Source organism: Drosophila arizonae, chromosome 4 (genome assembly GCF_054131065.1).
Source record: "Drosophila arizonae isolate 15081-1271.41 chromosome 4, UAZ_ARI_1.0, whole genome shotgun sequence".
Taxonomy (NCBI): domain Eukaryota; kingdom Metazoa; phylum Arthropoda; class Insecta; order Diptera; family Drosophilidae; genus Drosophila; species Drosophila arizonae.
Genome location: NC_142924.1, coordinates 17,203,539 through 17,217,555, shown reverse-complemented (window position 1 = coordinate 17,217,555; position 14,017 = coordinate 17,203,539). Strand labels below are relative to the sequence as shown.

At 42.7% G+C, this 14,017-nt stretch overlaps 6 protein-coding genes across 8 annotated transcripts in view; 1 reads left to right on the top strand and 5 right to left on the bottom strand.

Annotated features, from left to right (window-relative positions):
• Positions 1-588: 588 nt before the first annotated feature.
• fal (SAM and HD domain containing deoxynucleoside triphosphate triphosphohydrolase falten) lies at positions 589-2,915 on the top strand. Of its 2 annotated transcripts, XM_089468373.1 has the most exons (6): positions 872-927; positions 1,313-1,385; positions 1,455-1,621; positions 1,683-1,857; positions 1,938-2,638; positions 2,704-2,915. In XM_089468373.1, the coding sequence occupies exons 3-6, from the start codon at positions 1,455-1,457 to the stop codon at positions 2,768-2,770; spliced, it is 1,110 nt and encodes a 369-aa protein (XP_089324499.1). In that variant the 5' UTR covers positions 872-927; positions 1,313-1,385; the 3' UTR covers positions 2,771-2,915. The 2 variants fall into 2 exon arrangements, with proteins under 2 accessions (XP_089324498.1, XP_089324499.1); XM_089468372.1 differs by lacking the exon at positions 1,313-1,385 and having other exon boundaries at positions 589-927.
• An 855-nt stretch (positions 2,916-3,770) lies between these two features.
• LOC149269297 (uronyl 2-sulfotransferase homolog pip-like) overlaps positions 3,771-14,017 on the bottom strand; it is a 54,798-nt gene continuing 44,551 nt past the window's right edge. The window contains exons 4-6 of one of the 2 annotated variants that reach the window (XM_089468368.1): positions 10,831-11,390; positions 10,608-10,762; positions 9,995-10,546 (exon numbers count right to left, since the gene is read on the bottom strand). In XM_089468368.1, coding sequence (XP_089324494.1) covers positions 10,320-10,546; positions 10,608-10,762; positions 10,831-11,390 — 942 coding nt within the window. In that variant the 3' untranslated portion in view covers positions 9,995-10,319. Of the gene's footprint in view, positions 3,934-3,997; positions 4,558-9,994; positions 10,547-10,607; positions 10,763-10,830; positions 11,391-14,017 lie in introns of those variants that run through there. The other variant, XM_089468371.1, reaches the window with a different exon arrangement.
• LOC149269303 (uronyl 2-sulfotransferase homolog pip-like) lies at positions 4,567-6,089 on the bottom strand. Its single transcript, XM_089467010.1, has 3 exons — positions 5,626-6,089; positions 5,417-5,571; positions 4,567-5,329 (listed from the first exon to the last, which is right to left on the bottom strand). Exons 1-3 carry the CDS (start codon positions 6,087-6,089, stop codon positions 5,166-5,168), a joined length of 783 nt encoding a protein of 260 aa, XP_089323136.1. The 3' UTR covers positions 4,567-5,165.
• LOC149269302 (uronyl 2-sulfotransferase homolog pip-like) lies at positions 6,192-8,178 on the bottom strand. The gene is made up of 4 exons (XM_089467008.1): positions 8,167-8,178; positions 7,544-8,103; positions 6,938-7,092; positions 6,192-6,876 (listed from the first exon to the last, which is right to left on the bottom strand). The coding sequence occupies exons 1-4, from the start codon at positions 8,176-8,178 to the stop codon at positions 6,689-6,691; spliced, it is 915 nt and encodes a 304-aa protein (XP_089323134.1). The 3' UTR covers positions 6,192-6,688.
• Positions 8,211-9,727, bottom strand: LOC149269301 (uronyl 2-sulfotransferase homolog pip-like). The gene is made up of 4 exons (XM_089467006.1): positions 9,722-9,727; positions 8,833-9,395; positions 8,613-8,767; positions 8,211-8,494 (listed from the first exon to the last, which is right to left on the bottom strand). The coding sequence occupies exons 1-4, from the start codon at positions 9,725-9,727 to the stop codon at positions 8,304-8,306; spliced, it is 915 nt and encodes a 304-aa protein (XP_089323132.1). The 3' UTR covers positions 8,211-8,303.
• On the bottom strand, positions 11,404-12,833 carry LOC149269300 (uronyl 2-sulfotransferase homolog pip-like). The gene is made up of 4 exons (XM_089467005.1): positions 12,822-12,833; positions 12,222-12,778; positions 12,010-12,164; positions 11,404-11,921 (listed from the first exon to the last, which is right to left on the bottom strand). Exons 1-4 carry the CDS (start codon positions 12,831-12,833, stop codon positions 11,716-11,718), a joined length of 930 nt encoding a protein of 309 aa, XP_089323131.1. The 3' UTR covers positions 11,404-11,715.

Genomic DNA, 14,017 nt, shown 5'->3' with positions numbered 1-14,017 from the left:
GCGGCGCTCTCCCAAAACAAAAATCGTTCTCTGTTATTTCTACCTCTGCCACCGTACATAAATTGCGCCTACCATGAGCTGGTTCGAAAAAATTTGATGTAAATCGGCTTTGTGTAGCGCTTGAATTTTATTTGGCAATAATTATTTAAAGCCATTAGCATTTCGGAGTTGGTACATATTTTTCGTAAATTTAGTCTAAAGTTAGTTAATGATTAATGTAAACAAATTTGATTTATTCTTTATGTTTATATGTGTAACAGTAAATATTTATTTTATTTTAGGCCCAAATTGTAAATTAAATTTAATATGAGAATGTTTACTTCAGTGCTAACGCAACTACTAAAATTGGCAGTTAATTTCAAAATTTAAATATATTTTTATAAATTAAAAAATTTATTTGCATACTTTTAGGTGAAAATGTTATTATTTAATAATAATAAATAATAATAATGCATAGCAATAAAAAACATTTATTTGAATTCATCATTGTATTTAAATTTCTTTACGTCTTTTGAAAGGAGCTAAGCTTTCATTCGACAAAAAGCTTTTTTGCGCAACTGCGTTGCAGCCCTGGCTCACGAGCTCACAGCTGAACAGCCCTGTGCTCGTAGCAGACAGCTGATTTTCTTTGACGTTGATTGTGTTTACGTGCTTCGTTTGATATTTGCCAATTGCTCGATAAGTTAACATAAAACGATTTCTCCGCGTTTCGTGTGGCGTTATCGCCCACCTCTTCTACTGTTCCACCTAAAAAGTCAGCAGAAGCGAAAGCTACAGCACATATACCAAATGTCAGCCAGTTTGCTCTGTGCCAGCAGTTCCCAAAATTCGCAACCTACGCAGGTGCCCGCGCTACCAATTCAACAGCAGCAACTGCTACTGCGACAACAGTTACTCAGCTGCGATGGGAAAGCAGCAGCCCCTCATGTAAGTGAATGTTCATCTATAGTTGGCGAAGGTCAGTCAAATCAGTAGTGCATCAGCCCAGTTTCTGGTCGTCATGGCAACCGTAAACAGTTGTCTTCTATTTCTGCGCTCAGCTGATTATCCCCTACAAATGCATTCCACTGAATTGGAGCATATTGGAGCCTTCGTGAAGTATGTAACAGAACAATCTGACATATGCGGAAGGAGTATGGAATGTGTGGAAATATTTTTTTTTATTGCTCGCCTTGGCATAATTTTGAGTTCAACTCAAATATAAATAAAAAATATAAACAAAAGTCCGCCCTTCATGGCATTCCATTTCATGCCTTCGCAGACCACTTGAGCCTCTGTGCCAGAACTCGCCTAACCAGTGTTTCGTTTCTAGCATTCAGATTTGTCAGTTCTCATTTGATTGCCGAGGCAACACATACAGAGAGTCCCCGGTCTAGAGAAGCAAAGTAAATTTCATTAATACCAACCAGATCGCTTTGGTATTTAGCTATATTACTTTTCCCTCCTCTCCCTAGATGCTCATTGAGGATGAAGTTCATGGAGTAATTGAGATCCCCAGTCACATTGAGGAGATCGTCAATCATCCAATATTCCAGCGACTCAAAAGAGTGAAGCAAACGGGCCTGCTCTCATTGGCCTTCAATCCGGCGTCGACGCAGACGCGCTACGAACACTGCATTGGGTGAGCTAGCTGAGCTGCTGTAATGAGATGAGGAAATTAATTATCTTTTGCTCCATTACAGCACTTACAAAAGCGCACAGGATTTACTGGCGGCCCTCAAGCGCAATTCCAACTACGAGCGAGAGCTGCCCGAATGGTGCCGTCGATCGGTGGAGATTGCGGCGCTGCTGCACGATGTCGGACATGGTCCATTTTCGCATTACTGGGAACAAGTTTGTGGCGAAGGCCAGTTTGACGTGAGTAACGGTTCATATACATATGTAAAAATCTATATAAATATATATGTAAATATCTGTAATACTCACTCGCTACATAGCACGAGCTCAACGGAGTGCTCTGCGTGGATAGAATATTTGCTGATATGAAATGCGAACTATTGCGATCTCTTCGCGACGACAATAATGGGCGCGGTATGCAGCTGATAAAGGCTTTGATTTTGGATCAATGTGAGAAGCTCACCTATCCAATGCTGGGACTCGGCTACCTCTTCGATATTATCCACAATAGTCGCAGCGGCCTCGATGTGGACAAATGGGATTATCTGCGGCGCGACAACAAGCGCCTGAAGCTGCTGAGCGACGAGGATATGCAGTTCGATGATGTCTTCCTCAAGGCGCGCATTGCGCCCGATGGCCAACGCATTGAGCATCGCTACGAGGACTTCCATCTTATATATAAGCTCTATATGGCACGCTGGCGTCTCCACATTGGCGCCTATCAGCAGCCCAAGGCGCTGGCCTACGATTATCTGCTGGGCAAGATTGTGCGACGCTGCCAGCCGCACCTGATTGATGTGCGAGCCGATTCCAAGGAGTGGCTAGATTTATATGACGATCGTGTAATGCAGCTAATAGAGAGCGATCCGCTGACCGTTTACCTGCACTCACCTGAACGTTGGATCGAGTCGGCTGCCTGTGACGGCAATAATGAGGAATGTGTATGCGTGAGACGTAAGAAGACGGCGCCTGGCGTTGACATGCAACCCGATGAGTGCTATCCGCTGTATGGCGATCCCAGGTAAGACTCGTTTTTGCTTCTATTCAAAATATATATTTATTACATTTCATTTCATTCTATTACAGCAAGAAGCGCAGCTTTGAGCGTCTAACTGCTCCAACCATAATCAGCGCTTGCTATACCCTGCAATAGCCAAAGCTGCTTCGCTGGGATAGTAAACTGCGCAGCCGAATTAATGAAACCCACATTTGATTCCTTTTTATGTTTTCTCAATATGTTTTTTATGTTTGCCATATATTTTGTATATTAATAAATTCAATGTGTTCAATGCTCAGGAGTTTGATTTCTTTCATTTATCTCTGGCGTATTTTACGTCGGGTATATAGTTTTCTCAATTTCATCCCATTCATTTCTGCTCTTTATTTCAGAATATATATTCCATAATCAACTGTGATAACTGTGACATTTCCTAATTGTCTTAGGCATTTCGACAAAAAACCACATTTATTTATAGTTCTTATTATAATCTTTATTATTTTTACAGTTTGTGAGCTTAAAGTTCTTAATTCTATTTAAGATTAGGCGTTTATAAACAACAAATTTCAACAGTTCACTTGAAGACATCACAATTCGAATGCAGTTTCTCATAATCACTAACTAAACAATATAAATAATTTTGTATTAAAGTAAATGATTAACGCTTTTTCAAGACCAATTCGAAATATACAAAATGATAAACAATTCATGATTATTGGCTACAGCATGGATGGGCTCGTGTGGTAGGGGTAGCGCACTTGACTACAGGATCGAGTCTATATAATTTTTACAAATGTGTAGAGTGAGGGAACGAGAGTCCAGTCCAGACGAGGCCGGACTCAATTGCGCTCCAATGCGGCTGCATGGGCCGTTTCAAGCCGCTGGGGCAAATGGGCAGCCAGATATTGTTTGTGCAGTCGCTGGCGACAGAATTGATAGAATTCGATTTCATTGGTGAAATTCCGGCGCACAATATCCTTGACGTGCTCGCTCACGGGCGGCTTGAAGTTGTTCTTGTTGATCTTGGTCAGATACTCGGCGCTAGCTGAGAGTTGGAGGAGAGCATTATAGAAGAGTTGTCGAATCAGAAAATGGAGCTGACAGTCGGTAAGGCCCGATGCAGTCGGTCTGGCCCGATCTGTTCAGTTGATCTCTTTTACTTACTCGCATAGATATCCCGTACACCCTCAAAGAAGCGTGGCACGTATTTCTCCAGCACAGAGAGCGTTGTATTGAAGTCCTCCAGGACGCCAACCACGGCATATTGTTGCTCCACAGCGAACTTGGCACGCTCCAAAGCGCCCACCGTATTGAAGGGACTGTGGAGGGAGGGGAATGTCTGCATAGATTATTTATTTATATTTATCGACTAGCTCTACTCACGTGCACTCGTAGTCGTGGCCACAGAAGAACAAGCTCTGGCGCCGATGATCGCCAATGCCCTCGACCGTCACGCCCTGCGTGTAGGTGCACTCCTGATCGCCGCTGAGCACGCAGGTCTCGAAGTCCTTCTTCAGCCAGGCTGGATGCGGCAGGGGTAGGTCGGGGAAGGCGGCCTTGCGCTCCACGAAATACCACGGGGCGCGCACATAGTAGAACCAGCTAATCACACGCTCCACCGGATCGCGCACCACATTCAGATAAATGGGCGTGGGCAGATTGAACTTGGTGAAGTTGGTGTAGCAGACGTGCTTGATGAAGACGGACGGCTCGGGCAGCTCGCTGATTACCTCGGCCATTTCCTGCTGCTGATCCTCGGCCAGGCGTATGGTCTCCACCTTCTGGACGGCATCGCGATGAAACTGAAAGTTGTTGCGCTCCGACAGCCGGCGCAGCAGCTCCATAAATGTCTGGCTGCCCACTTTGGGCACACGATTGAAGAAGACCAGCTCCATTTGAGCCTTGCGCGTGTTGTTCAGATCGCGCACGTTCAGCGTGGCCATCTGATGTAAGAGAAATGGAGAGTGTTAGAACATGGAAGAGATGAATGAGGAGGGGGAAAGAGATTTTTTTTTTAAATTTTTTTTTTTTGCCATTTCTTATTAGCTTCAAACATAGTTACCTCATGTTCCTTGGTGTTTGATATTTAATTCGTATCTAAATAATTTCACAGACTCTATAAATCTTAACTTTTGTGCTGAAAGGGGTGGGGGGAGCTTTTGCAACATAAAGCTGCAAAGCTAACTGTTGAGAGACAAGTCCGTTTAACATTTAAAGCTTTAAAGTTGTAAGATATAATATTGTTATTAATATTTATTAATACTATTATTATTTTATTATTATTTTTTTTTTAAGTATACAAAATTGTACATATTAATAATTATTATATCATATATTTTTATAATTCATCTTTTATTTATACTATGAATTTTTATTTATTAAAAATAATAAAATGTAAAAATTTTATTACTTTTACATATTTTTTACTTCATATGGTATTATTATTAAAAGCTTCTTTAAAAAATATATCTAATTCAATTTTTGTTGCATATGTATTTGTTTTAAATTTTATTTTTGGTATACATTGAGAATTGTATTTGTTTATCCCCCTTCAATTCAAGCTCTTCTCCAGTTTCAGTGCCAAATACTGTTTATATAGACGCTGTTTGCAGAAATTATAGAAATCATATTCCCGGCTAAAATTGCGCCTTACCATGGCCCAAACATCGGCATCCACGGCGTAGCGACGGAAGGTGCTGTAGCTTTGCTTGTGCACTGCGAAGAGGGAAAAAGGGAGAAAGAGAGACAAAGAGAAGGTGGGAACGGGTATTGGGTTTTGGGTATGCTATAAGGGTAACCTACAGTTGAACAGCGTCAGCGCATGATTGAAATAACGTGGCACGTACTTCTCCAATACGGTGAGCGTAATGTTTGGCTGTTCCCATGTGCCCACCACGGAGTATTCCTTCTCCACATTCCGTTTGGCCTTTTGCACTCCGTAGCGCGTATTAAAGGGTCTGCAGTTGGCTAAGTTTTACTGGATTCTTAGTCCGATCTTAAGCTGTACTCACAAGCAATCGATGTCATTGCCGCAAAAGAACAGGGATTGCCTCTTGAAGTCCACCACCTCATCCCTCATCGAATATTCGATGTATTGGCACTCGGGACTGGCACGACGCACGCACTCATTGAAGCTCTGCTTGTACCAGGCATCTGGGTGCTGCGGGTAGGCCGGATAGATGTTGCGACTTATGATCTGCTTCTTCAGCGTGCGCTGCTGATAATAATTATCGATCATGCGCTCCACGGGATCCCGCACTAGGGATATGTAAATGGGTTTGCGTCGATTATATTCCGCAAAGTCGATCCAATTCCCATGCGCCACATAGAGCGAATCAGTCTCCAGTCGACTGACGAAACGCGTCTCAATCCTCTCCTGCTTGGCCGTGCGCATGAGACTCTTCTTTCGCACCGGTCCCTTGAGCACCAGATTCACATCGTTATGCTTGGAGAGCAGGCTCAGCAGTGGAAGCATTACCTCTGTGCCCACCCGAGTCGGACGATTGAAGAAGACGACGCGACGTCGAGCACATCGTGTATTGTTCAGCCGGAGCGTCGTAACATTGACTAGCTAAGAGAGAATTCGGTTGCTAGATATTGTTTTCGATAATTGTAGGCCCAACACGACACAGATAATTGCGATTAAGCATAGGGTGAGTCACAAATAAAATGTGCAATGAAATTAGACTCTATGTGGGACTGTTGGACTAAGAGATAACCTGAACTTTGCGAAGAGCTGAAATTGCATTTCTTTTCAGCTGCTATTCTGCATATATAACAAAAAATACTTGCACACACACAAACACAGATAAGCATAGGCGCGAGCTCCGCTAACTGACACAGCGATAATACTTATATATTATATATAATATATAAATATATTTAAGAAACAATGCACTGATTTTCCACATTCAATAGATTCAGGGTATAGAAAACTTAATATCTAAAATATTTTGTGTTAACAATCAAAAGTCTTTTATTTGTAGATCAAAATATGCGTATGTATTTATAGGTAACTTTGGATTTGCTGAGATAAACGCTGTAATTGCTTGCTATTCGATTACTCCTTCGGATCTAACCAAAATTGAGTCGCTCCAGCTCAGCTCGCTTTAGAGCTATGTACTGCTTAAAGAGACGCTGCTTGCAGAAATAGTAGAAATCATATTCGTGGGTAAAATTACGCCTGACCATAGCCTTAACGTCTGCATCGACTTTTGGCTTTCGATTGTTACGATTGCGATTCTGTAGCGAATTCTGATACACTGCAAAAAGTAAAATGTTTGACTTCAGCTCGTTCGGCTTTACTTGTGTGGAATCTCTTACATGGATATAGCTTTGTGGCACGCGCAAAGTATCGGGGTATATAGTGTTCCAGCACGGTTAGGGTTATGTTTGTCTCCTCCCAGGTGCCCACAACCGCATACTCCTCCTCAACCCTGCGTTTGGCTATTTGTATGGCCAGCGGCGAGTCGAAGGGTCTGCAAGCATTAGGCATGTGGCTTTAGAGAAATGTTGTGTTGGCTTAAACCATTAACAATTGGTAACACAAGTGAGGTATATTTTGGGTTGAAGGACTCAGAGGGCTATCCCACAGGGCTACCTCAGAGGGCTACCTTAGAGGGCTATCCCAGAGGGCTATCCCAGAGGGCTATCCCAGAGGGCTATCCCAGAGGGCTATCCCAGAGGGCTACCCCAGAGGGCTATCCCTGAGGGCTATCTCAGAGGGCTATCGCTGAGGGCTATCCCTGAGGGATTACCCCAAGGAATTACCCCGAGGGATTACCCCGAAGGATTACCCCAAGGGATTACTCTGAAGGATTACCTCGAAGGACTACCCTGAAGGATTACCCTGAAGCGCTACTTCCGAAAGCTATGTCAGAGGACTACCTCTGAGAACTACCAGAATAGCTACCCCAGCAGACTACTCACAGACAGTCCCGATCATGACCGCAGAAGAACAGCGACTGTCGCTTATAGTTGCCCACATAGTCCTTCACCGTCTCCGGCACGTATTGGCATTCGGCGTCGCCATTGCGGACGCAGTCGTTGAAGCTCTTCTTGTACCAATCAACGGGTTTGATGGTGGCCGTCGGATGTTTGCGATAGAATATGGCATTGAGGTAGGAATTGCGCACATAGTAATACCAGCTGATCATGCGCTCTACTGGGTCACGCACTAGGTTTATAAAGATGGGCTTGGGCAGGTTGTAGTGGTGGAAATCGATCCACGAGGTGTGCTCAATGTAAACGGTGCCTGGTGCTTGATTGAAAATGTGTCTAGCACGTTTAGATTGTTGCTTGGGCGTGAGAATACGGGGACCGCTTTTCTTCAGGCCCAAATAATCGACTTCAAAGTTATTGACGTCCTGTAGGTCCTCCATGAATTCCAGCAGCGATTCGCTGCCCACTTTGGCGCAGCGTGTGAAGAAAATGCGATCCATTTCGGCTTTGGGCGTGTTGTTAAGGTATGACGGTGTCAGATCTTGCAGCTGGCAGGAGTGGGGAGTGGGGATAGAGGGATAAGGATTAGAGGAAGTGCAGCTGACACACACACACAGAAACATTTAGGATTAGACACAAAATGAGAATTCGGATATTTAGTTTGTTTTTGTTTTTATTCTACTAATAAATGTAATTATCTGGCTTTGATTTAATCATTTACTACACAGTTGCAGCCCGCTAGACCCAACTAATTCAACAGTCCATGCTTCTCCAACTCATGCAGATTGAGGGCCAAATATTGCTTGTACAAACGCTGCTTGCAGAAATGATAGAACTCGTATTCGTGTGTGAAATTACGTCTAATCATTTCCTTGACCTCGGGCTCAATGTAGGGCTTACGCTTGTTCTTATTCCGATTCGTGATCTTGTTAGTGTGCACTAATTGGTAGGGGAAGGGGGAGGAGGGAAGGGGGAAGGGGAGAGGGAAGGAATGAAGAAGAAGAAACCATTAGAGTCAGCGTTTTTTTTTTTGGCTAGTGAAATGCCGTCAACCTACTTTCATACATCAGCTTCGCGCCGCGAAAGAATCGTGGTATGTAGCGCTCCAAGACTGTCAGCGTTATGTTTGTATCCTCCCAGCTGCCCACCACGGCGTAATCCCGCTCCACATGCTCCTTGGCCATTTGCACGGCGGTGGGCGAGTTGAAGGGACTGCAAAGTGGACGGACGTTTGAAGGCGATTCGCTCAGAGTGGGGAAACCCTTCCGGCTACTTACAGACAATCGTCGTGATGGCCGCAATAGAACAGGGATTGCCGCTTGAAGTTCGGTATGAAGTCCTTGACCGTATGCGGCACGTACTGGCACTCGGGATCGCCACTGCGCACACAGTCATTGAAGTTCTTCTTGTACCAGGACTCGGGCTTGATTTTCTTATTCGGCGACTTGCGATACTCGATGGCATTCTTGTACGAGCTGCGCGCATAGTAGAACCAGCTGATCACACGCTCCACCGGATCCCTCACCATGTTTATGTAGATCGGCAGCGGCAAATCGAACTCGCTAAAGTCCAGCCAATTGATGTGCCGTATGTAAAAGGTGCCCTCGTCCAGTCCAGCCACCAGCTCCGCTGCCTCGCGTTGCTCCCGTTTGGTCATTTGCCTCACGGTCGGCTCACGCAAGCCGCTGCGCTCCAGTTCCAGGTCATCGTTATAGTCCACCAATGCTATGAACAGCTCCAGCATTGCCTCGCTGCCCACCTTGGCGGCACGATTGAAGAACAACACCTCGACTTCAGCGTTTTTTGTATTGTTCAGGCGGTCGGCACTGAGACGTTGCAGCTGCAGATCGGTTTTATATTAACTTTCAACTCTGGTAGTCCCGGAGTAAGAGCCAAGTTAATGGCAGAGGCAGAGCCCATAACACGTTCGAAGCAGTTCAGCGAGAGCAAATAAAGTGACAGCATAGATTTTTTAGTTCATAAAATGAAGGGACTTTGAGACCAAGACTTTAGAGAAATTCCTACATCAATATCTTTTCTAATAGCTTAGCAAATATATAGCTCTGTTTCATAAATGAAAAGTTCGAACAAAAAAATTAAAGTTATATTACTAATTGCGAATATTTTAAATAAAAAATGGAACTGTTTAATTTTTTATTTAAATACTGGCATAAGTCTGAACAAATGAAGTCGACTGTCTCTAAGACTAGGAATTCAACTAAAGGTTTTAAAATATATAATTCCTTAAAACATTTCTCTTTCAAAATTTAATTGGCAAGAATTTAACACTCAATTATAATAATGATTTATTAAAAAAAAAAAAAAAAAATTTAATTAAAATAATAAAAAAAAAAAAATTATTTATAATAATAATTTGAGTAATTATAGCTTAAAAAGTTGTTCAGCCTCGTTACAAAAAAAAAAAAAAAAAAAAAAAAAAACACTTTAAAATATTTTAGAGTACATGAGCAAAAAAAAAAAAAGGAGTATTTCCTTCATTTTTATTATAATATGCAAAAATTATAGCCTTTATATATGAAGTCGACTAAATTTGAGACCAGGAATTAAACGAGGGGTACTAAATGTTGCTAAATCGATTTCAACATTTTGATCCTCTCAGCTGTTGTGCTTTAAGAAATACTAAAGTTCAATGAGTAATCCTTTTAAAATAATTTTAATTATAAATTATCAGTTTCTTTTTCAATTTTTTATTAAAATAAATTGCGAAAATTTGATGCTATATCTAGACTAAGTGCTGCACTAGCTAATCCCTGATGGCCAGTTCGTTGCCCGCCTTCAGCTCCGCTAAACTATTATCCACACGCATCAAATCATTGAGTTTTAGTGCCAGATATTGTTTGTGCAGTCGCTGGCGACAGAATTGATAGAATTCGATTTCGCGCGTAAAATTGCGTCGCACCATATTCAAGATGTCCTCACTAATGTGAGGCTTCATTGGATTGTCATTCGCTTTGGTCGCGTGAAGACCCGCTGTAAATCATGTAATCATTAGGCAGGCCATAATTTCGATCGCAATCGTCTCTGGACTTACAGTAGTACATTTTGGAGGCGTCCGCAAAGTAGCGCGGCACATAGGCCTCCAGGACGGCGAGGGTTTCGTTGGTGTGCTCCCAGGTGCCCACGACCGCATATTCGCGTTCCACATTCTGCTTGGCCAGCTGCAGGGCCAGGCGCGAATTGAAGGGTCTGCGGTTAGGGGTACGGAACGTGGAAGTGGAAACTGAACGACAACTAAGACATTTCATCACACTCACGTGCACTTGAACTCATTGTGGCCGCAGAAGAAGAGGGTCTGCCGGCGATGGTCGCCCACACGCTCCAGCAGCGAGCCCTCAATGTAGGTGCAGGCCTTCTCGCCGCTCAGCACACACTGATCGAACTCGGTGTTCACCCACTGGGGATTGGGCATTTGGCGATTGTTGCGCCGCCGGCCGGGCACAAAGATCCACGGGGCGCGTATATAATAATACCAACTGATGACACGATCCACCGGATCGCGCACCATATTGATGTAAATGGGTCGCGGCTGTTCGTACTTGGTGAAGTTCAGATAGTTAACGTGGCTGGCAAAGACGGTGCCATCCTCGAGACTCACGATATTATCTATCCAGTCAGCCTCCTCGGCGCTGTCGAGCAACGCTCGAATGCCGCCATTTTGTGGATCTTTCTCCACATCATAGTCGTGCACCTTGCCCAGCGCACGCATCAGCTCAATCAGCTGGATGCTGCCCGTTTTGGGCACACGATTATAGAAGAGCACATCGATCTCTGCGTTCTTGGTATTATTCAATTCATTCGCATTCAGCTGCAGGATCTGCAAGTACCGTTCGAGAGCCCTTAAATACGCATCGCATCACAGTGAGTGCAAGCAGCAAGCGACTAGCCGAAACCCAACTTCAGATTAGTAGCGGAAAATGGAAAAGACTCGCTTGAAATTTTCTTCACATTTTGTTTATATAATTATAATAATTATATTATAATACTAGATTTCGAAATTAAGATGAATCAATTCAGAATTTTTTGAAATGAATAAAAATAAGAATAATACTAAATTTGTTAATTTTTTTTGTTTTTTTTTCATTGACTGTTTACTTTAAAGTTATCGATTTCATGAGTATAAATTCTAAATCGCTTGAGTATTACTTCTGTTTATTTTCAGCCGAGCTATGCTCCTGCCCTTGTTCTGCTTGCTTCCTGATGGCTATATACTGCTTATAGAGACGTTGCTTGCAAAAGTGATAGAGCTCAATTTCGTAGGCAAACTGTTGCTTCAGATAGGCCTCCACATCCTCATCTAGATGGCTGTCGTGCGGCGTGGAGTTTATCATAAATTTCTCCTGATGCGCTGTACACACACACATACACACACACACACAAACAACATGGAAAAAAGGACATTAGGAGAAGTCAAGAGAGAGTGCGAATGGACCTACAATAATACTGATTTGTGGCATCGGCAAAGAAACGAGGTATATATGCCTCCAGCACGGCCAACGTGATATTCGTGTCCTCCCAGCTGCCCACCACGGCATATTCCTTTTCCACATGCAACTTGGCGATTTGGGTGGCCATCTCCGAGTTGAAGTGCCTAGAGAATGGCAGCAATTAAACCAATAGCCCGTCCACTAAGTGGCCAATTACCTACGTGCAAACATTCTGATTGCCACACAAATGCAGTGTGAATCGCCGCCAATCGCCGTTGTAGGGCAAATGTGGATCGAACACACATTCGGGGGCAATGCGCTGTCGAACGCAATCGTTGAAGGACCGCTCGAAGAACTCCCTTTTCTCAGTGGGCTTATTCGGATTACGCAACAGGCTATTGGCATAGATCATGGGATGGCGATGATAGTAATACGCACTGATCACCTTCTGAATGGGATGCCTCACCAGATTTATGTAAATTGGTCTGGGCATATCGTGCTCCGTGAAATTGATCCAATTCGTATGCTCTACATAGGCCGATGGCTCCTCCAGCTCTAGCAGCTCCTCGGCAAAGGCCTTCTCCTCTTCGTAGTTGTACACAATCTTCTTGGCGGGCGGTATCTCGTTGCGATAGGTAACATAACCGTGTAATTCTCCCAAATGACCCAACAGCTTTGTCATACTCTGACTGCCCACCTTCTCTAGGCGATTGAACAATATGAATTCGCGTTCAGCTTTCGGTGTATTGTTCAGTTGAGCCGCTGTCAGAGTACCCAGCTTGAACGGAAGACAAAAGAATTGCTAGTCATGCGAATCATGCGCGCTGTGGCATGGGCCGGGCTAAGCGAAGCGAGTTAGTGGAAGAGTTGAAGAAGTTGTGATCCCAAGTGAAGTAATCTGGCAGGTATCAAAACTACTTTTGAAAGAGATCAGAGATCAGCATTCTACATGAAGAGCTTTGCAGTCGTATTAGATTAAAAGCAAATCTCTGATTTGCATTACAACAATTTTATATCAAAGAAGAGATGAGATATTCGCTCAGAGTTTTTAGAATTTTTCTCAGATATCCTATATAGAGGCTTCATATCAAATCAAAGATCACAGCTCTAATCTCACATACAATATTACTTCTAATCTGAGCTCGGCGCGATGGTCTCAGATCTTATATGGGCATAGCTTAGATCTAATTTGATATCATAGCTATTAAAGCAGATATTTAATATCCTAATACTATTCCGCGTAGCTTACAATAGATTTATTTTGACGCCCTATAGCCAGCGAACAGACGATTTGTCAAGTTTCCTTAATACATTCATAATGAAGAATATATTCATACACACACTCAAATTCACTCACATGCGCTGCTCACTGTGCAGCAACTGCGCTTGAGTTTTATACATTAATAAAATATTTGTTGTTTTGTAAATGAACTTTTTTAAACAAACTTTCGGAACATAATAATGACATTTATATATATGTACTTTGTAAAATATCTAGTATTTTTTAAATACATATACTTTTGTAAATTTGTTTGTGTGGTGATATTTTAAATTTAAAAATTATCTAATTTTAACAAATAAATTTAATGGTGAACAAGCCACGCTTCAAAAACAAAATCCCATTTTCAATTTTATCGAGAGCAAGAAAAGGGAATGAACATTGAAAAAAAATCGAATATCTGAATATCTAACGATATTTAAGTTATGCTTGAAAAAGTGAAGTCAAATTATCGATGGTAAAATATAAGAAAGCAAAAAATTATAAACTTTTACAATTCGAAGTCTTTCAGGTCTCTTATGGACGGTCAGACAGATTCACTCCATTTATAGTACTGAGGGCTGTGCCACGGCTCCCACTACTTATTATATAAAGAACTAATATACCCTGAAATATATATTAGGTGATATACTTCACTTGGCCGAGGGTATAACAAACATTGAGAGAGAGAGAGAGAGAGAGAGAGAGAGAGAGAGAGAGAGAGAGTGAGAGAGATAGAGTCATACAAAAAACTTTATA